This window comes from Gekko japonicus, unplaced genomic scaffold (genome assembly GCF_001447785.1).
Source record: "Gekko japonicus isolate JY-2015 unplaced genomic scaffold, Gekko_japonicus_V1.1 scaffold1013, whole genome shotgun sequence".
NCBI classification, from domain to species: domain Eukaryota; kingdom Metazoa; phylum Chordata; class Lepidosauria; order Squamata; family Gekkonidae; genus Gekko; species Gekko japonicus.
Genome location: NW_015175386.1, coordinates 513618 through 536203, shown reverse-complemented (window position 1 = coordinate 536203; position 22586 = coordinate 513618). Strand labels below are relative to the sequence as shown.

The window sequence follows — 22586 nt, the reverse complement described above, 5'->3', positions numbered from 1 at the left end:
CCCAAATAAAACATTACCCACAATTCCCACAGAACCTACCAATAATAGGTGCTGTGACCCATTTGCAGAGCTACATTTTTCAACCCATGCACTGCTACAGAATATGCCCGCTGAATATTAAACAACATGTCCCCAAAGTTCCCATTGTTGGGACTGGCACTTGATTCTTGGTTACGTGCAGTGACTTTTTTTAGACACACGAGATCCCAGAGGGCTAATCAGAGAGATGCAGCTCTGAATCTACTGAGACAGCAGAAGGACTCTTAGAGGGATTTTAAAAAACTCAGCATCACGGCCTGTCATATGGAAATAGGCGCTTTAATGAGCAGCAAATGTGGCTAACATTCTGCTCTGTACATCTTGGAGATGAACAAGCATCTCAAACAGTCAGGAGCAGAAGGCTTTTCTGAAGGAAGCGTCAAGCACCCAATTTCCAAGAGGCTGCACTATCAAAAAGGAAAACAGAATAACCAGCAAAGAAAGGACCATGAGAGTGAAGTAGACCATGAGCACCCTCAATGCCTACCTCCTCTTTGGTGGTTAGATAAGGGTCCCCAACATGGTGCGCTAGGGTTGCCAAGTCCTTACCATGTGTCGTTGGGGGGTGGGAGGGAGCTTTCCAGGAGTGGGAAGATGGGTCAATGTTACCACATGTGACCTCCCCGACATGATGACATCACACAGAAGTGACATCATCACACCAGGGACATCGCACAACAGCGCTCTGGTTTTTGGGCAAACTCTATGTTAACATTGGGCTCAAACCATAGAGTTTTGCCCCCAAACCAGAGCATCCTGACACGATGACATCACTGCTGTATGATGTCATCACATCGGGGACATCACATCGTGGTAGTAGCTGCTGGGGGTGGGGCTTCCCCCTGGCCAGCAGTGGGCAGGAGCCCGTGAAATTGGGGGATCCCCCGCTCCCACCTGGGGATTGGCAACCCTAGTGGTGCCTATAGGTGCTAAGGTGCCCACTGATACCTTTCCTAGTGCCCAAGTGGGCAGGGCGGGCCATTGAAGATTTGATTGGCTGAGCAGATATTTTAAAAATTGCTTCAGCAGTGGCTGCCACTACAGCAGAAGGATCTTCATTGTGTGACTGAAGGCAAGCTACAACAGCCATTTTGTGGCTGTGCCCACCATCCTGTGTCAAAATTCTGGGCAAAGAAGAAGAGTTGATTTTATACCTGGCTATTCACTACCTGAAGGAGTCTCGAGTGGCTTACAATTGCCTTCCCTTCCTCTCCCCGCAACAGACACCCTGTGAAGTAGGTGGGGCTGAGAGAGTTCTGAAAGAACTGTGACTGACCCAAGATCACCCAGCTAGCTTCATGTGGAGGAGTGGGGAATCAAACCCAGTTCTCCAGAGTAAGAGTCCATCGCTCTTAACCACTACACCAAGCTGGCTCACCACACCAAACTGGGTGCTTGCAAGTTCGAAAAGTTTGGGGACCCCAGACTAGATATGGAAGGAAGAGTCCAAATTTATTCCTGCCCTTCCTGAGATCACTAGGTCAACATGCAGCACATGCCTCAGCCTGGCTCTCCTTTTATTTCAGAGGCACAAAACCATATTCACTATTTTCTTTCCCTTTAATTCCTTTCATTCTTAGGAGAGCTAACATCCTCCATTATTATTTTTGTTTCACAAGAACTACCATCTAAACTCTGTATCTTCTCTCCCACAGGGCCCCTAATCAAACTCACAAAACGTGTCTTCAGAACAAGTGAGGTCTTACTTTGGACCACCTTGTCAAGGCAAAGGAGACTGTAATCCAATAGTCACCAAACCAAAACACACGGTAGGACTTCCAAAGAGGATCAAAAACCAGCAGAACGAAATGGCCCAGTAGAAGGCCAGGAGATGGCAACAGAGGATCTCAGACAGGGGAACAGAATTCTGATTCAACAGCTCCAGCATCTACAGAAAAGAAACTTCCTGAAATGGACATTGATTGAATTCCAGCACTTGTTTATATTAGAAATTACGATAAAGCTTTAAGTTGTCAATTTAATGTTTGGAATAAGAATGGGAGCCAAATGGCAACTGCAGTTTGCTCGCGGTTGCTGTTTTTGAGTACGATTGGTCAATATGAGGCATCTTGACTCTTGAGAAGCAAACTATTCAGTTGAACAAGTTCATATGTTCTGCCATGTGACATTAGAAACCTCTTGTAACCATTAGATTCGCAGAAAAAGACACTGCTGAGTTCCATTTTAAAAAAGAGTGAGGACAACTAGAAGAGAATGTTAAGCTTCTAAATATGAAGTTGCTGTTGTGGATTGCAGAAGCATTATATGAATCTACTGAGAGAATGCATTATATGAATCTGAGAGAGTGCATTATATGAATCTACTGAGAGAGTGCATTATATGAATCTACTGAGAGAATGCCAGAGGTGTTTGAAGTTCTATTCCTAGTGGGGGGAAACAAAACAAAGCAGAATTCCAGTTTGAAATCCTTCTGCAATTACAGAAGCAATAAAGGTGTGCTTTCTAGCAGGAATCAGTTCATTTAATTTTTGTGTCACTGACAGTTAACGTGAAGTATACTACACCATTGATCAGATTACATGCTTTTGTGTTAAGTACAAAGAATTGAAAGAGCCAGAGTATCTGTTTCGGGCTTTTTCAAGGGCAATGTCCACACTCAGTTGTGGATATTAATGTCCCAGACACCGCATCAGATTGCTTATCTGATACACAGAGCAGTAAATATGTCTCTAAACCTGCTATTAGATATAAAAATACATATGCTCATGGTAAATTCTCAACATCTATATGAAATGTTGTGTAAATTTCTGTCCTGCAGAGAAAATGATAGACTACTCACTGTCTGCTGTACTTATGGATGATTCTGATTAGTTGCTACCCTCAGGGGTCATTTCGTAGAAAAAGAGCTAGGGGAACTCATTAGCATAACTCATTAGCATATGCCACACCCCCTGACATCACCGGAAGTGTGTCATAAGGCCACACCCCCTGACATCACCAGAAATGTGTCATAAGGCCACACACCCCGCCCCCAACGGTCCCGGCCGCCACCGCCGGCCTTGCAGGTCCACTGCCGAGCCCCATGAGGGGCCCGGCGGTGGACCTGCAAGGCCGGCGGGAGTGCAAGGAAGCCCCGCGAAGGCCCTCCCTGGCCCCAGGCAGGCAGGGGTGGGGAGAGGCAGGGAGGAAGCAACTTACCCTCCCTCTTCTCCTGCCTCCTCCTGGCTGAATGAGGTCCAGAAGCGGGGCGGCCGGAAGCAGGGGGCGGAGCTTCGTCATGTGCCCCGCCCCCGGTACCTCACCCGGGGGAACTGCGTTCCCCCACGTTCCCCCCGAAATGACCTCTGGCTAACCTTGAAGAGAAAATTTGCTTCCTATATTTGACTTTATCTTCCAACAAAAAACAAATCTGGCAGTTTTCTCATGTTTTCTCATGTTTTCTCATGTTTTCTTCCAACAAAAAACAAATCTGGCAGTTTTCTCATGTTTTCTTCATGTTTTCTCAGTTTCAACCCCTTGGCTGTTTTGCTTCTAGTATTGATAATTGTCATGTATGTGCTGAAATCAAAATGGAAACTTCCATACACATTGCAAGAAATAAATGCACTGGATTATTTTAAAAAAACAACAAATGTGTGTGTGATGCAAAAGTAATACTGAAGTAATCAGTTCATCACCTTCACTCCCAGCATTGAAATTTCACTTACACTTTAATCTTTGCAAGTCATAGTAGACTCTCTCGATACCATCTCCCCCACTCCCCCCTAGATTTTTTTGAAGTCTCACCCAAATCCCTTATTTTTGTGCTCAAACAAGTGAGCAGTGCCCTTCTATTCAATCACCCTTAAATTCATGGAGCCCTTTAGCATCCTCCAACAGAACTCAGTGCAGTGCAACTTTATCTGGAAATAGAGTGAGTGAATGTTATCTGCCTTGGGTTCTGCAATATCAGTAGAAACAAACCTATGTTTCCCCAGCTGCAGCTTCCGGGATAGCAAAAACATCTGCTCCGTAAATCCAGTACTAAGCTGATGCCCTACATCTTTCACCCAACAAGAAGGATATTTGCTGTTTGTAACCCAGAAGTTTTTATCTTCTCATTTTCTCACTCTCCAACCTAGCTGCTGTTTCCTGTTAATGAGCACACACGCAAACACATGCGCACACATAGAGAGCTGCTCTTATTCTCACAGAATAACTTACCCAGATTTTTTAAAAAATGGTTTGGTTTAACAGAGACTCACCAGATACTCAGGCCCAGAAACTCCCATCTGTAGCACAAGAGCAACACAGAGCAACACAGGTTACAGAAGACCATGCCCATAGATACCCTTTGTCCACTGCAACACCACAGATGAAAACCAGCAACACAGAGAACATTTAAATTAGTACCACCTTCCAGAGTACATTGGCTCACAAGAACCTATGGTCATAATTTTTCCCGATCAGCTGATCAGAAATATTTTAGGCATTCAAGACAACAGACAAACCATCTGTGAAGCATAACCATCCATCACCCATACGTTCAGGTGAGTAGCCATGTTGGTCTGAAGCAACAGAACAAAGTTTGAGTCCACTGGCACCTTTAAGATTAACAAAGTTTTATTCAAGGTACTAGGAAGAAGGCCCGTTGTGGAACTAAAGACATCGAGCGCTAGCCTGGCCGCGTGGGTGCAGGCCGCCTTCTCCATCCGCCCCCCCCCCCCACGGCGAAGCTGGCCATCCTGCCCTGCACAGTCGAGGCTCTGGCAGGCCAAGGCGCCTGGCCTCGCCCCTCCCCCCGGCACCCCCGCCCGATCGAGGCGCCAGCAGGGGAAACCGGCCAGGCTTGCCCCTCTCCCTGCAACGGGTGCGAGCCCAGCCGGGTACAGGGCACTGTCCGCTTCCCACCCACCCCAACTCGGGGAAGCAGCCCGCACTCCCCCCTGCGGGGTCAAGGCCCCGGCGGGTCAAGGCGCCTGGGTTGGCTGCTCCCGCCGCCACCCCCAGCCAAGCGAGGCCTCGGCGGGGCAAGCAGACCGGGCTCATCCGTCTCCCTGCAATGAGTGGCAGCTCGGGCAGCCGGGTGTGGGCCCACGTCTCCTTCCCTGGCCCCCTCTCCTCAGCCCTCCCGCCACCGTGTGGTCAAGGCCCCGGCGGGCCAAGCCACCTGGCCTCATCCGTCCCTGCCATGGGGCGATGGGACAGGCTGGGCCTGGCTCCCTGGCCGGCCTCAGGCGCGGTGGTACGGTGCCATCTCCCCTCATCCGCAGACAGCATGGGGGAGGTGCAAGGGAATGGGCCACTGCCCATTTCCAGGCGGGTGGGTGAAGCCAGCGCATGTCGGCCTGGGCCTCCTCTTGGCTGGCAGCAGCTCCTCTTGGCTGGCGGTGTCTGGGGCCTGCAGGCCGAGCAAGGTGTCTGGCCAGTGGAGCACCCAGCCCGTCCAGTGGCTCGAAGGAAACTGAGGGCAAAAGGGTGGTCACTGCCTCCGTGGGCGGCGGCAGCACAGCGAATGGAGAGAGACGCAGTGTGAGTGACACACCAGAGTGCCAACCAATTATGGAGCGTGTGGAATGTTCTAGAGAAGTACCACCACCATTCGACTTTTTTATATAAGGGAGATAAGCTTTTGTGTGCATGCATTTCGTGTGCAGCCTGATCAGCAGTGCAGAAGAACACCCTGAGATTCTTAACTGACAACTTCTGGAGCAGCAGCAGTGTTAAGTAGAGCCCAGAGGACAAAATCATTGAACACATGAAGCTGCCTCATACTGAGTCAATCCATCAAGGTCAGTATTGTGTACTCAGACTGGCAGCAGCTCTCCAGGGTCTCAAGTGGAGGTCTTCACATCCTGATCCTTTTAACTGGAGATGCTGGGGATTGAACCTGGGACCTTCTGCATGCCAAGCAGATGTTCCACCACTGAGCCACAACCCCTCCCTGTTAATTTCATCTCTTTGACAACAAGCATGCTTACAGATAGCATGGAGATGACCACACGTGGGTATTGGCATATCAGAGGGATAACATTATAGGGGAAAGTGGCCATGGAACTGTACACAAAAACTGGGCCAATGGCTTTCTTCAGCTACTTGAGTTTCAAATATTTGGGACTTGTTTCACAATAACACATGAAATTCAGCACCAGTACTACTAACTGTAATGATTTTCAGCACTCTTACAGATTAGGTATCATAAACACATACTGGATCTGCATCCACAGAATGCAACTATAAGAAGACAAAGAGATTGGATTTATACCGTGCCCTTTACTTGGGAGTCTCAGAGTGGCTTACAATCTCCTTTCCCTTCCTCTCCCCACAACAGACACCCTTTGAGGTAGGTGGGGCTGAGAGAGGAGAGAACTGTTCTTGAGAAATAACTACAACTTCCTACAAAGGAAATGTGCTGGGTGAACTTGGTCTGGACATACATTCTCAGCCTAATCCACCTCACTGGTCTAGACACACATTCTCAGCCTAATCCACCTCACTGGCTTTTTGTTATTCCTCCTCTAAAATAGTTCACATTGTTTCCTTACTGAGAAAGACTAGATCATGAAGGTATGAATACAGTGAAAAGGGGGAGGGAACCTAATTGCACCCAGGAGAGCCCTGGTATAAAGAGCCCAACAAAACACACACACACTGTAGCAAGGCACACAAAAGCTCATACCTTGAACAAAACTTTGTTGGTCTTAAAGGTGCTTGTTATTTCTCCCGTGCGATTGAGGAAGCCCAGCAAAGCAAGCTCTTCCTCATTCCCAGCCTACCTTCAGGGAGGAGCCTCAGCTAATGGTCCTTGAGGGCTGGATTGGGGCCCTCCGAGGACCTGATCCAGCCCTCAGGCCACATGTTTGACACCCCTGCACTACACCAAAGAACAATTCCAAGATCTATCCCATTGGTACTCCCAAAATATGGGCACAGCAAACGTTGTTTCCTGGTTGCTCTTCCTGTGGACCCAAAGACAAGTAGCACAACTTTCATACCCCAGCAGCAGTTGCCTTCTGTGTTCCTATTAATACTTGGAACCTGTCCATGTTGTGGACTCATCTGTTGTTTCCAGCTCTTGGCCCAGAAGCAATTCCCCCTTTATTCCTTGTGATACACCTGTCCCAAATTCAGTACCAGCCATGTGGCAACAGACTCACAAAACTTTATTACTCCTCTGGGGGTGGGTGTTGGCAAATCATGTGGGGGAAAGAATAACTGAGTTAATATATAGGAAAATACTCACTAGTTTTGGATGCCTTGACCTTAGCCACCAATTTCTGCACACCAAGTACGTCTCCATTTTTCACAGCTTGGATCAGTTCCTGCTCTCTCCCCATCATGAAGAAGGGCAGCTGCTCCTTTGATTTACGAAGGCATCACAGTGTTGTGTGTGTGGTAACTCCAAAGAAGCAGTACGGTGAAGCAAAGCCCAACAAGTGAAAATATATTCAGAAATCCCACGGTGCATTAAAAAGTCTTTTAATGATGATAAATGCTACTGGGAATAGCACTCCTTTAAAAGGGAATGGAGAGGAGATGAAGCCCTATTCAAGAATATGCAATCAATTAAACCAATGATAACTCAGCACTTAAGTACTGAATCCCAGCTGCTTGGTGTAGTCAAGAAGAAAAGATTAATAGTTTCTTAACAGGTCCAGAGAACATAAGGCATTATGTTTAGCTTCCCTAGATGAGCCCAAGCATCCCAACAACTCTTCAGCTCTTCTTAGAGAGATACCAGCCCTGTGGCAGGTTGAAAGCAGACTTTGGATCTTCAAGTCTACAGATCTGGATTCCGGGCAAAGGCTTAAACCACTGTTCAGATACCTGTGAAAACAAAAGGCAGAATCAGATTTCAAAAGGTTGCTAGCTCTGTGGAATTCTGGGCTAAAATAAGTCTTCAATTCCAAGAATAAGCTGCTTATCTATAGTTAATATGGATGTTTCACATATTAAAAAAAATAATTAGAAAAAGCAAATATAAGAGAAAGAAGGTAGATTGGTATGATACAAAGGGGCTGCAGGTATGTAGGAAAAGAGGGAGGGACGCCCAGAAAAAGACGCAGCAGCTGTGAGCAAAGAAATCCTACCCTTTAGCAAGTACAAGTCTCACTCTTCCTGTGGTTTTAAAGACTTTAGCAGGAGCACCCCATATGTCGAAGTATTTTTTCCTCTCAGACTTCTGAGAACTGTAAAGGTCTAAAAAGAGAGAGAGAGAGAGAGAGAGAGAGAGAGAGAGAGAGAGAGAGAGTCCAAATTCTGCAAAAGCTGTCTAGATTCACAGTAGAGATTACAGCTACATGCATTCTTTACCACTTGCTTATTGTTATTGCTATACAAATACTACCTGGTAGCCATTTTTGTTAATCTTTAATTCAGAAAGATATCAGACCACTCTGATGGTAAAATGGGAGAAGTGGAAGAGCAGTTGAGACGGGGAAAGATTATCCCGTGTGGGCCTCACAAAAATTTGGAAACGAGATATAATGCAAGTCTCATCCTTGCCACTATAGCATCAAGAATTAGACACAATATTCATTGGATGAAATGTGTCTGGCACACAGCGGCTGCTGACATGCGATAGAGCTTTTTAATACCAAAACAAATGCAAACAACCCAAGTCAGGCTGGAGTGGCTAGAAGTGTTTTATAACCAAGCTGCCTTCAGTCAAGCACACAGCCCAGAGAGAGCGCAATCCTAAACAGTGTTATGCCCATCTAATTCCACTGAAGTCAATGGACTTAGAAAGGCAGAGCTCTCTTTAGGACTGAAGTATGAGCAAGCAGCTCCTCTGTCCCCTCAGAATTTTGCTGGATCTTGGGTGTTTTTTGGACATTCTCCTAATTAATGTGCAGAGGTGCTTCTCCTTAAGCCTGCCATCAAGGCACAGCCTTTGAGATGTGGAATTCCACAGAATTTTGCTCTAAGAAAGCAAGGGAATCAAGTCATAGCATTAAGTAACATTTCCTTATCCTGAAACTAGAAACAGCAACTCCTCATAATTTAGACAATCTGGAGTATTTATATAATTTTTTATTATAGAGTTACTACTATCAGTGTAGTTAAATGTAAAAAAAATGTATATGCCATTTTTCTAGTATTCGAAGCAATTTATTAAATGTATTATCCAAATACATATTTACGATGGCCCAGAAACAAGGAGCTGCTAAAGGTGGATTTTCCTTCTGTAGAATTGGGGGGGGGGGGACATCATCATTCCCCTCACTAATGTTTTGAAGCATATAAATTACTTTATTTTTTAACTATTGCAACATATTTGTAGCCCAGAGGATTTTGGGAAAACATAGAACTTTAGCTTGCTGCTTACTTTATTTCTATCTATAGTAATGCTTACTTTATTTCTATCTACAGTAATTTATATTCCACAGAGACACACACCCTTCCTTAGAGCTAGGGCAGACTTGGATTGTTAGTTGCACAATATTCGGATAAAATGGATTACTTTAAGGCAGAAGCATTACCACTGTCATCATGTGAGGGGAGAAAGGCAGGGTGAACATCTTGTTAAATACACACTACAAAATAAAATATAACTAACAGCATTTACATCAGCACTATCAAAACAACCCTTCTCCCCTCAGTTTATTTCATTATCAACCCCTGAAACCTAATATTACAGTACTGTTCTCTAGAGCTACCACCTCATCCCAATTGCTTTCCTGAATTCCAGGGATATGGATCATGAAATGATTTTCAGAATGCCATAAGTACTGGTGTGTAGGTAACACTGGGTGTGTTTAGACGGGCCATTTAAGCTGGCATAAACTGCTCCGGTTGGAACGTGATCACACTAACCTCCTGACTGCGCAGCACATCACGATATGCCCATTCACACTACCGACGCGCAGCAGCGCATGTTGGCGGTTTATTTTTAAAATTTTTTTACATTTTGCACATGCACATAGGCAGCCATCCACAGAGTTGAGATCTTCGCGCAGGCGCAGAACACCCTGTCCCGAAAAGCGTGCCCTGAAGCAAAGACTTCCCTTTAAACTTTTACAGTGAAAAGGGCCTCTGTGTGGTCCCGGACTCGTCCGCAGCCTAAAACTAAGCATCTTTTTTAAAAAAAAAACGAACGTCAGGGCGAAGCTTCGCCCAAGCGCACATTGAGGAGGCTTAAAAAAAATGGTGGCTGAAAAGCGGAAGCCTCAGGCTTCCAAATGGAAGTGGCTCTACACTGGCGGAGAGTGATCAGACGGGGATAATGCGGTTGGAACCGGAGCACTCAGGATACCACTTGGGGACCTAGTAGCAGAATACACCGGTTTAAACGGTGTTTGTGACGGTTAGGGACGGAAGGCAGATGTTCGCTGTGTGATCGCGCGTAAGTACTCAGATTCTAACCAGCATCTATACTGGCTTAAATGCACGCCTGAATTAGGGCTGCCAAATGCTCCCGGGGGGCGGAATTCCCCCCACTTTCGAGCCCCGATTTCCGCTCCCGCGGAATCGGGGCCCGGGGGAACCCCACCCCCGCGTGCGCATCACCCGGAAGTGACGTCGCACGCTGGGGGCGGGGCCACGCCATTTGAGGGGAAAACTCTTTGTTTTCCCCTCAAATGGTGTGGCCCCGCCCCCAGTGTGCGACATCACCTCCGGGTGATGCGCATGCGGCGCGTGCACACACACCTAAGACGCCAGCCGGGAGCCCCCCACTCCCGGCCAAAAAACATTTGGCAACCCTAGTCTGAATGCACCCACTGTGTCCCAATGACACCATTTCAGATTGTGTGGGGGAACAGAGGCAGCAGGCAGATTTCAGTAGTAGTATTAACATCTGCACAGAATAATAACCCCCCTTTTAAAGCAAAAGGATCTGCATCTTTGCACTCCTAGTACATGGACTCGTTTGTTTATAGTGGTAAAAGCTGCTTCAAATATACTGAAGATTCGGGAGGGAAGCAGGAAGCAGGCCATGCTTCCTGTCTCCACACTTTTCCATCCTGCCTAGAATAGAACTTTTTGCATCTTATCTTATCTTACCTTCCCCTTCCCACATGTCCCATCTCCTCCATACTGGAACAATGGCTTCATTCACCGGAGACAAAAAAATTATCCCCCAGCTCTACTACTTCCAACCTGATTAGGAAAACAAGGTGGCAGAACAGACTGCCCCATTCACATTACAGGTGGAGGATCATAGAGGTCCACGTTTTGGGATGTTCTCCTATGGTACAAGGCTCCAGCAAACAGAAAACAAGAACAGCAAAGTGACAGGACTGCTTGTTTTCTATTGGCAGGGAAACACACATACCCTTCATGGGGACATATTCAACAATTACACATCCACTTGCAATCTAAAGTGGTATAGTCCAGGAATAGTTTTATCATTTCATGTACAGCTGCCAGCCTCTGGGTGGAACCTGGAGTTCTCCTCAAATGACAACTCATCTCCAGCCTACACAGGTCAATTCCCCTGGAGAAAATGAACTAGGCCTCTGGTTTGGTTCATATATGGCAAAATGGACTGTACCCCTTAGGATTGCAGGTGGCAGATTCCAGCTTTGAATTCTGCACATAAAAACTCCATGCCATTAAAAAGCTAGCACAGAACAGGGAGATTCTGCTCCTTCTCTTTGCTTGTTGTCACAGCTTTTCATTGACAAGGGTATAGGTGGGCAAGGTTACCACAGAGGGCACATGCCAAAATATAATGCTCCCCCTGCCGCCTGAAGTGATGTAGTCTACCCACCTCAGTAGTTCTGTCGCCCACATTCTTCTCCATGAACGAATCAGGCCTCAGTACACCCAGGTGCTGGTGATACTGATGCCTCAGAGACATAGTTGCACCCCAACCAAAGCACAGGGTGGAATGGATATGTGTGTGACTGCCTTTCCCGAACAGTGCCCTGGCGTCCTTGCTTACCCCTTGCTCTCTCCAGATGGCTTATACGTTTATCAAATAAGGTTTCCAGGCATGGCAAATCTCATTCATGTTACAAGAATCAAGAACAGCATATTACACCAAAAAGCATACAGCTACAAGGAGAGGAGTTACATAACAGACTGACAGCCTGGTATGAAACCCCGGCACTATCCCCCAGCTGAGCAGCAAATTTCTCTTGTGCTTCCTACTCTGAACAGCCTTGAAGTACTGCACCTTTTTTTTCTATGTAATGTGTGTGTGTGTGTGTGTGTGTCTAGTGGAGCAAACAACAAACACTCAGTTCCCTTATTAACAGTAACTGTAGGGCAGGTAACTTGGCTATTGGAATAAGGAATAACCATAGTTAATTAAGCTGTTTCTAGAGCTCTAGGCTAGGGCTGTCCTGGCCCGGTTCTGCAGATTCTGAGTAGACCCTGCATCCCTGCAGGCTGCTAGCAGGGAGACTGGGAAGAGAGGCACCAAGTCCCTCCTACTCTTTTGCTTGTTCTGAAGCCTACTAGGATAGCCTCTTAAAGAGGCAGTAGACAACAAATTTAGTGCTTTCTTTTTCCTCACCAGAGGCCCCAGTGCCAATGGGCCATGTAATTAAAATCACTGGGCTGATAAAGATGTGAGAGCCCATATGGGAGACCTTGGGCAGCAGCTGCCACATTGTAATGGTTGGTGTTCTATGGCCTGCTTCACACATGCAAGCTTATCAGCTTATCACTGAAGAACAGCAGAGTTCTTTCACCTGTATGTGTGAAAGAGCCATTACACCTCAAGGCCTCAGAGAGGGGTTTGTAACTGTCAGTGGAGGCACTTGATGCACTCAAATGTGAATCATTGTGGAAGACGCATGTAAAAGTCTCCTAATTGTTTGCATCTCTCCTTATATATAATTGAATAGTGGGTGCCAAAGTTCTAAAATGCACTCCTTTAGTGTATGGACGCTTGAACTGTCAGTCAGAAGACGCTGGCTGGGTTGACTGGCTGCTTTGTGCAGTCCCGCCCAGTGTTTCAAGGTCTTTTGCATATGGAAGCTGATTGGACTACACTCCATTCCACACCTCATACTCCCCCCACCCCCCGCAAGGCAGTTGGAATGTCAGGTGCATATGGAACCTTCAAGGTCTTTTGCATATGGAAGCTGATTGGACTACACTCCATTCCACACCTCATACTCCCCCCACCCCCCGCAAGGCAGTTGGAATGTCAGGTGCATATGGAACCTTCAAGGTCTTTTGCATATGGAAGCTGATTGGACTACACTCCATTCCACACCTCATACTCCCCCCACCCCCCGCAAGGCAGTTGGAATGTCAGGTGCATATGGAACCTTCAAGGTCTTTTGCATATGGAAGCTGATTGGACTACACTCCATTCCACACCTCATACTCCCCCCACCCCCCGCAAGGCAGTTGGAATGTCAGGTGCATATGGAACCTTCAAGGTCTTTTGCATATGGAAGCTGATTGGACTACACTCCATTCCACACCTCATACTCCCCCCACCCCCCGCAAGGCAGTTGGAATGTCAGGTGCATATGGAACCTTCAAGGTCTTTTGCATATGGAAGCTGATTGGACTACACTCCATTCCACACCTCATACTCCCCCCACCCCCCGCAAGGCAGTTGGAATGTCAGGTGCATATGGAACCTTCAAGGTCTTTTGCATATGGAAGCTGATTGGACTACACTCCATTCCACACCTCATACTCCCCCCACCCCCCGCAAGGCAGTTGGAATGTCAGGTGCATATGGAACCTTCAAGGTCTTTTGCATATGGAAGCTGATTGGACTACACTCCATTCCACACCTCATACTCCCCCCACCCCCCGCAAGGCAGTTGGAATGTCTGGTGGTGTGTAGGTCCCAGGATCATGTTTTAAAAGCTGCCTGGGGAGATGGGGACCTCAGACAGGTTACAGTGCCATAGACTCCACCCTCCAAACCAGTCAGTCCCACATAGGGAACCATTGTTGCCAATCTCCAGGTGAGGGCTACAGATCACTCACAATTACAACTGCTCTTCAGGTAGCAGAGATCAGTTCCTCTGGAGAAAACAGTGGACTCTGTCATTATACCCTGCTGAGGTCACCACAGCAAATTGACACTGCCCAAAGCCAGAGCACTCCCCCAGAGCCTCTTTCTAGATCCCGTTGTATTGCTTTCACAACGGGCTTTACTGCTAGTGTATATATAAGTCAAAAGCAACAATGGGTTGGTACAACCAAGTATGGAAGAATGGCAGGGGAAGATTTACTTAACCTTCCCCTGTGGTCACTTTTTCACTTAAATTGTTTTTCGTCAATAGGTGAAAAGGTACGCAAAGATCTAGTCTAGTCTATACAAGTGACAGAATGAGGCAGTTATGAAGGGGGAAAGGGCTGGGTTGGTAGAATGGACTGCAGCGCTCCATGATGCAGGGGAGGGATTACATTTCCCCCCCCCAAAGATGCCCTACCGTAACACTTGTGTGCAAATGGAAAGCTACCGTGTTTCCCCGAAAATAAGACACTGTCTTATATTTATTTTTTCTCAAGCAGACACACTAGGGCTTATACCACAAATGCATAAAAATCGTGCTAAGGCTTATTTTTGGGGTAGGTCTTATTTTCGGAGAAACAGGGTAGTACCACATGTGGTGGGCTACACAAGTACTTCTCATTGAAAGGCTAATTTCTATTTGCAAAGAGTTTTAAAAATGGGAAACATTAAAAAGCTATTCTCTCTACCTGCAGCCTGAAGCCCATTCTCCCACCTCAAGATTCTGCCACCTCATTCTGCTGCCTGTGTAGGCCAGAGGAAAGTGATGGCTGAGTGGAAAGGGGATCAGGGAAATTCACGGAGGGTAGATCTATCAGTGGCTATTACCTATCTTCAAAGGCATTCGCTGGGGGAGGGATAAACACTGCAGGAGGGCTGTTACCTTTAGGTTCTTCAGTGATGAATTAATCATGATTGCTATCAGATTATTTAAGAACTCTGTGAAAACTATCAACATCTGGGAATATGGGGGGAGTATACTAAAATATTTACTACATTGTATTTGTAGAATTCACAGAACCAAAGCTAAATTTGTTCTGCTTCTCTTTACACCTGACAGACCCAGATATCAGTCTTCAGAAGTAACTGGACTGACACTGACCCATAGAGTTGGGATTTCAGACAGCATATGGTCATTCCTGGGCTGATTCAGGTAATGAGTGAGTTTCCAAATGGCAGTGCAGCAGCAGGACACACTGTAAGGAATTGGGAAAGTGGAAATCCCGCAAGACTAGCCAACCTAATCCTTTGCTTGGATGCAGAACTTGATTTATAAAAAGCAGCTACAACTGAAGCCTCTCTTGAATTCTCAGATCCTTTGCTTCCAGTTATATGGGGATAGTAATTATTAAATTATGTATTCAAGGACTAAACAGTTACATTGAAAACAGGTTGTATGGCTAAATCCTAGTCAAGGAAAGGTCAGAATAAAAGCAAGAGCAAGAGTGACCTGTCTCCTTGCTAAGGAACTTTGATATTAATTTAACAGCCTGCCCTAACAACAACTCATTACATGTTCTGAACCTTGAAGGGGCAAAGTTCTTTGCATACTTTTTAATCACCTGCTGTAACTCATCCAGTCTCTGTGTTTAACATAGTCAGATCTTTGAAAGCATCTGAAAATCTGGGAAGAGGAGAAGAGATTGAAATGGAATGGAAAGCATCTGAAAATCTGGGAAGAGGAGAAGAGATTGATACCACAACAAGCAATGCAATAAATAGATCTATTTCACCAGTTTAATCAATGAAGCATTAAATTTTACCACAAGTGAGGTACAGTGATTCTATCAATAGTGATATAGTGGTTATTTTGTCAGACTATGACGGGGGAGAACCAAATTCCAATTCCCATTCAGCCATGAAGGCTAGGGTTGCCAAATCCACTTACCCCTTGGAGCGGGGGAGCCTCGGTGGTGTCCGGGAGGTTCTTTTGGGTGCGGGCGCGTGCACGCTTTGTGCGCGGGCGCCGGCAGGACGTCACCGGAAGTGACGTGCAACGTTGCTGACGTTGGGGGCGTGGCCGAGCTCGTCGGGGGGAACCATAGGGTTCCCCCCTGACGAGCTCAGCCACGCCCCCAATGTCAGCAATGTGGCGGTGACGCAGCTTCGGGGGCGGGGTTCCCCCCGGGCCCTGATTCCGCCGGGGCGGAAATCGGGGCTCCGAAGCGGGGGATTCCCCGGGCCCATTTGGCAACCCTAATGAAGGCTCATTGGGTGACTTTGGGCCAGGCACTCTCTCTCAGCCTGAACTATCTTACAGGGTTGTTGTAAGGATAAAACAGAGGAGAGTAGAACCATATATTTATTTTAAACATTTCTGTACTGCCTTTTCACCCAAATACAGTTCCCAGGGTCGTGAACATAAAACATTAAAACAACGTATAAGATAGCGTATGAAATAATTCAATAAAACATATAAATGCAGAAATATACAACACTAAAACCAGGGAGGGGGGACCAATAACTGTTACTGGGGGTACACCAAACAAAACAGAAAGAAGTCTTCACCTGCTGGCAGAAGACAGCCATAGAGATTAATCTCCCTGGGGAGGGAGTTCCAAAGTTTTGGCACCATGTCTGAAAAGGCCCTTTCTTGGCTTGCCACCTGTTTAGCCTCAGATGGCAAGGCACCCAAAGCAGGGTGCCAAAGATGAAGAAGAGTTGGCTTTATACCCCACTCTTCACTACCCAAAGGAGTCTTCCTCTCCCCACAACAGACACCATGTGAGGCGGGTGGAGCTGACAGAGTTCTGAGACAACTGTGACTGGTCACCCAGCTGGCTTCATGTGGAGGAGTGGGGAATCAAACCCAGTTCTCCAGATTAAAGTCCGCTGCTCTTAACCACTACACCAAACTGGCTCAAAGATGACCACAGTGGATGGGCAGGTGCATGTGGGAGAAGGCTGGGGTGTGCTGGCCCCAGGCCATATAGGGCTACCACCTTGAATTGATCCCAGAAGCAAATTGGAAGCCAGTATAGATGGAAGAATACTGGAGCAATATGGCCCTATAGCCCACTCTAGTCAAGATTCTGTCTGCAGCCTTCTGTACCAACTTTGGAACTCCCACCCCAGAGTGGTGGTTACTGGCCCTCCTCCTTGGTTCTGGTATTGTTTGTTTGTGTTTTTATTAAATTATTCTGTAATTTTAAATGTTTTTAATTGTTTAAATGTTTTACTATTCTTATGTGCTTCAGCTTGGGGACCCTGATCAGGTGGAAAGGCAGCATTACAAAGTTTTAAATAAACTGTAGCTTCCAGACAGTTTCAGAGGCAGCCCCGGATAGAGTAAACTGCAGTAATCTAATCTATAAATTACCCAGTACTCCTTGGAAGAAGAATGGAACAAAATATGATAAATTTCAATCCATTTGTAAGAATGCTTGACCTATGGGGCATAAAAAACACAGTGAAGGCCCTTACCACATCCATTCAGTGTCCTTTCCACTGAGCACAGAAGCACCAAGACTTGGGAGAGTACTAAGAGAGGCCAATAGAAACAGGGTTTCTAGAGCAATTTTAACAGCCAGGAATCTGGTTCAGCTCTGGATTGTATGGAGCTTCAATGTTTTGAAAGAAGTAATATTGCTAAGAAAATAGGGAAGTGCACAAGAAAATAAAAACTATTTTTTGGAACAAGATTTCATGGAGGGCATAATTATCAGTATTCTAGATTACTCTGGTCTCCAATACTGATTCAGTGTTCAGATTCAGGGATTTTGGGGGGAATTCAAAATTACTGAAGTCCATTATTCTCTATGGGAACTCTTTCTGAGGGGCTCAGCGTCAGTTTTTCAACTAAATGACACCAAAATAACAAGAGATTTGTGCCAAAATCACAAAACATTTCTGCCCGTCCACTAAAGAAGCCCTGAATTTCAAGTGGTTTGGACCAAGAGATCAAATTCTATGGGCCCCTGAACAAGATGCCCTCAACCATCCTCCATTTTTTCCTATGGGGGGGGATCCATAGTTTCTCCAGGACAAAAAATAGCCAAAACTGTCAGGAGCAAGCAACCACTGGCCAAAATACTCTCAACGCAAACAGAACCAACAAGCCCAACAGAACCAACATCAAACAAAAGAACCCCAACAGAATCACAGACCAATGTGGCAAGCCCAACTCATCCAATGTCAAAACAGAGAATCCAAAACAAACCAACTGAAGCAAGGAAAGAGAGTCTAACCCAAGAGAACCAGACTACAGAAGTCAATCAAAATCCAGGGCCAATGTGACACTGCAAGACCAACAGAATCAATGTCAACCAGAGAATCCTAACAAAGGCAACTTGGCAAGGTCCTCCTAACAAGATCCCATTTGCCTGTGAAAGGTGCCTCTCTTCCCTCCCCATCACCTGGGAAGCCTACAAAAACAACCACCCCCAAGTCTGGTGCTTCAAAACACTACCCCTGGCTATTCCTAAGCATTTGGAAATAGTCAAGATACCAGTATTGACCATGATTCTCTAATGTGTCCCTGGATCTGTAATATACCCCTGAAAATCCTGATAAGATGCTTTTTGGGTATATGTTCAGACCATATATATCCAACCACACATCCCTATAAAATAATTTCTATAATCCTCTATTTGGTGGGTTGGTTGATCTTTTGTCTGCATTTGCCCAGCAGTACCTTAAAAAGGGAAGTATTTCCAACAGTGCTAGGACACAGGAGAGCCAGCACCTCACCGCATACATTTTATTAATTTTTTAAAAAATGTGTATGCTACTCCATTCTGCCATGGAAACTTGCTCTGTGACCCTGGGCTAGTCACATAATTTCAGTCTAGCCTAACTACTTCACAGGACTGTTGTGAGGATAAAATGACGATGAGAATGATATAAGCTACTTTACATTTCCACTAAGGGGTATAAATAAAGTCAGGGCATAAATGAAGTAAGTACATAAATAAAATAATAAAGTTTCTAATGAAATGAATAAGTGAATGCAACATAAAATACACATATTCTACAGAACTCAACTAACAGCAGCCCAAGCGATCACTGGCACAAGTTCCTAAATATATCACCTGCCTCCACTAATCCGCCATCTTCTTTTCATTTAGAAAGAACAAACTGGAAAGGGAAGAGCTTTACCGATGTGGATAATATACTTCTATAAGTCAACAAGGAGTAATTCATTTTAGTATGGGTGACTTAAAACTCTCCACTTTCCATTACCACATAAACCCTCATTTCCTTCAAGTTCTGACAAATTTGAGAATCTTCAGCAGTTTACAGCCTCTGCTCTGAGGCAATCTCCCCTTCACAAGATACATAAACTAAGGCAGAAAGGAGTGTGGCCTCATTGGTGCACAGGTGACAAAGCATAATAAAGCACAATCCCTCTGAGGGATCCCCCCCATCCCTCTGGACACAGACTCCTCATAGCATCTCAAGGATAAATAGCCGATAGACTGAGGCTCATTCATATGTTAATCAAGACCAAGAAAACAATTTGAGTTTCAAAAGGCCTTGGGATGGGTGGGAATCAAATGGGACCTCCTGCCCATTGTGAATTAGGAGTGACCTTGATTTAGGAACAAGAGGGGGGGGAGTATTTAAAAGTTGGCTGCACAAATTCACTGGGATTTGAATTTCTGAGTCACATCCATCCCAACGGTGGAATACTTATGTCAACATAACTGGGCCACCAGTCACACAACTGGTGAGTGGATGATCAAGAAGCCACTCTACCTACTACAACATGATTGTCATGGAGGAATAAGGTCATACAGAGTCATTCCAACAATAAAAATTAGTGTCCTCTCACAGACCATCAAAAACATACACCCAAAAGAAAGTGGAGATTAATTTATATTGATATTCATAAAGACCTGTGAGCATACATGAACAGAAAACACACTTATACTGAAAAGTACATTTGAAAAGACACAAAACAAGCTCCCTCATGCTGTCCCAACTAGGTTACCTGCCAAGGAAACTCCCCATACAATACAGTGAGTACCAAGTACTCATTGTTATAGAATGGGGATGAAAAATAGTGCCCATTAGAAAGTCACATCTGATGACCAGCCTGATGATAACCAATTAGCCAGTTTATGAGCTAGGGGCCCATGCAGGTGAGAGATTCCTCTCATGCTTCAGACCACACAGCAACATTTTTTCAGGTATGCCTTGGGTATACATATTGAATGGTCAAATGCTCCTCCATTAAAACCTGAAATGACATTCCTGTTATGAACTGAAAATTCTTCAAACTGGCTTTCCAGCTTTGGAAGGTGAGGAACAAATATTTAATTTGCAGGGTATATTAGGAAGGCTGGAGTGATGAAGATATTGATTATAGTTTTAATATTTTAATTTGTATTCCACTAGTATTTAAATCTCCTGCCAACCTAGCAGTTCGAAAGCAAGAAATTGCAAGTAGATAAATAGGTACCACTTCAATGGGAAGGTAACAGCGTTCTGTGCGCCTTGGTGTTTAGTCATGCCGGCCACATGACCACGGAAATGTCTTCGGACAGCGCTGGCTCTTCGGCTTTGAAATGGAGATGAGCACCGCAACCCTAGAGTCGGATTCGACTGGCTTTCGAGCAAGAGAACCTTTACCTTTTAGTATTTAAATATTCAGTAAGAATAAAAATTAAATTTAGACAAACGATTAAGACAATATTCAGGTTTTAATGATGATTTAATTTTAGTGTAGAAGTTTGTTCAACTGTATTTCTCTTTATTGTTAATAGGTTATCGCTAACATTAGGAAAGTTCTTGTTTATTCTTTTAAAGAGAAATTCTATCCCAAAACTCTGTAATAATGATGTTTTATTGCATTCTTCTATATTTGAAATATGTAGTACATCTGATTTTACTTGTTATATGTAACAACTCATAATATTTGATAAACTTGATGAATCTATATTTTCCCCTACCCCTTCTTCCCTTTTGTATCCCATTTTTTTGAGAATTTTTTTTTAAATTAAAGTAAAGCTGGAGAAGAGCCAAGGGAAACAAGAAACATTTGGAGAAAGAGTATGCAGCAGAACGTCAAGGAAGAGAGCTATGCTGGAGAAGCTCCCTTCTGAAAGGTTTGTTGTCTTAAAACAAGCACCCCAGACAAAAGCTGTCCTAAGCCACAGACTGTAGAAGGATTCAGAAAGGTCATACCTGTGGTACTGGTTTGCAATACATAAGAGATGATTCCCAGACTCACATAATTCTTATGCTGGAATAAGCTTATTTTGTCTTAAAGGTACCACTCTGTTTCTCCCCCCCCCCTCTTTACTTTGCCACATGCTAACAAGGCTATGCTTTTTTGAGAGTTTCTTTCTATAACAGTTGCCACTGTTGTTGTTTCTTCTTACTTGCTCATCCTCTTAAACACATCTGCCAAAAATTCCTTGCAATTGGACATCCCTGAGGCCAAGTGCAAGCAACTCTTCTGGAGTGAGACTGAAAACAAGACCACCTGATGCCTTGGTTGATGAGCTCTGCTCCTTATATTGTTAGCATCACCATCTCCCGGACAACCACTGAGCAATGGTCAAGAAGAGGAATTAATTGCTCATCCAGATAAAACAAAAACCAGGCTACATGTTGGCAATTGCTTTTTCAGTTGCCATTTTCCATCTAAGCTATGTCACAAGGCAGGTGGAAAAATACAGACCAGTGACTGTGGAATCAGTACAGTTGCCAAGAGATCCAGGAGTGGAGCTGGAAAATTCAGGGGCTGAGGCTCAAGGCATCTGGGTCAGCATATTATCCAGACCCAAAGCAGTCTAGCATGAGCAAGGATTCCCACCCAGTAATATCAACATGAAACTCTTTGGCAAGTTGAGGCATTATCAATCTGCAGAGGATGTTTAGTTCTATCTTTTTCACTAAATTCTAGGAAGGGTGTGGAAGATGTGAATCTGTGTCTGAACATGGATGTGGGCAAACAAACTAAAACCTAATGCTGACAGGACGGGGGTTCTTCTGTTACTCAGTTCTTCAGCTGATCTACCTATGTCTTGATCACATTTTTACCCCACCTTGATTCACTCTACCTCCATGCTATCCTTGAAGCAACCTGTGAAGCAGGTTAGGAAGAGAGAGTGAATGATGAGTGCAAAGAGTCCCAGCAAACTTGATGGCAAGAAGGGGTATGATCCCTGGTCCTAGTCCAACACTGTAACCATACTGTCTCTCTGGTGAGCTGATCTAGGGAGTAGGATACCGCTTCTTGTAGCTGGGGATACACTAGTACTTCAGATTCAGGTATATACTTTGGGGGTGCTCTTGGCACCTCAGATGTACCAAGATGTTCAAGTTGTAGTAGTGATGAGGAAAGTCTTTTACCAGTCAGGGTGGTGTGCTAGTTATGTCCTTCCCTAGAAATGACAGGGAATCGCTTCCCTAGAAATGACAGGCCTTGCTACAGCCACTGATGCCCTAGGATCATCCAAATTGGGTTACTGTTAACATGGTCCATGTGGTTCTGCCTCTGGAAACTGTGATTACTCAGCTAGCAACCAGATAGAGCACAAAACTCCAGTATTGTTTCATCTACATAGATTGTCTGTTGGTTTCTGGGTCCAATTAAAAAAGTTGGGGGAGGGGGTCCCTTTAGAACCTTAATGGATTTAGTGCCAGACAATTTTGAGGACTTTCTCCTGCTACATACACTGACCCAACCAACCTCTCGGATCAATATCTGAGACACCTCTTT

The 22586-nt window shown here is 45.2% G+C and overlaps 1 protein-coding gene across 1 annotated transcript in view; it reads right to left on the bottom strand.

Annotated features, from left to right (window-relative positions):
* Window positions 1-7319, bottom strand: part of CASKIN2 (CASK interacting protein 2) — a 135552-nt gene extending 128233 nt beyond the window's left edge. The window contains exon 1 of the mRNA XM_015425639.1: window positions 7223-7319. Within this exon, the coding sequence (XP_015281125.1) occupies window positions 7223-7319 (97 nt within the window). The remainder of the gene's footprint in view (window positions 1-7222) is intronic.
* Between the last annotated feature and the right edge of the window lie 15267 nt (window positions 7320-22586).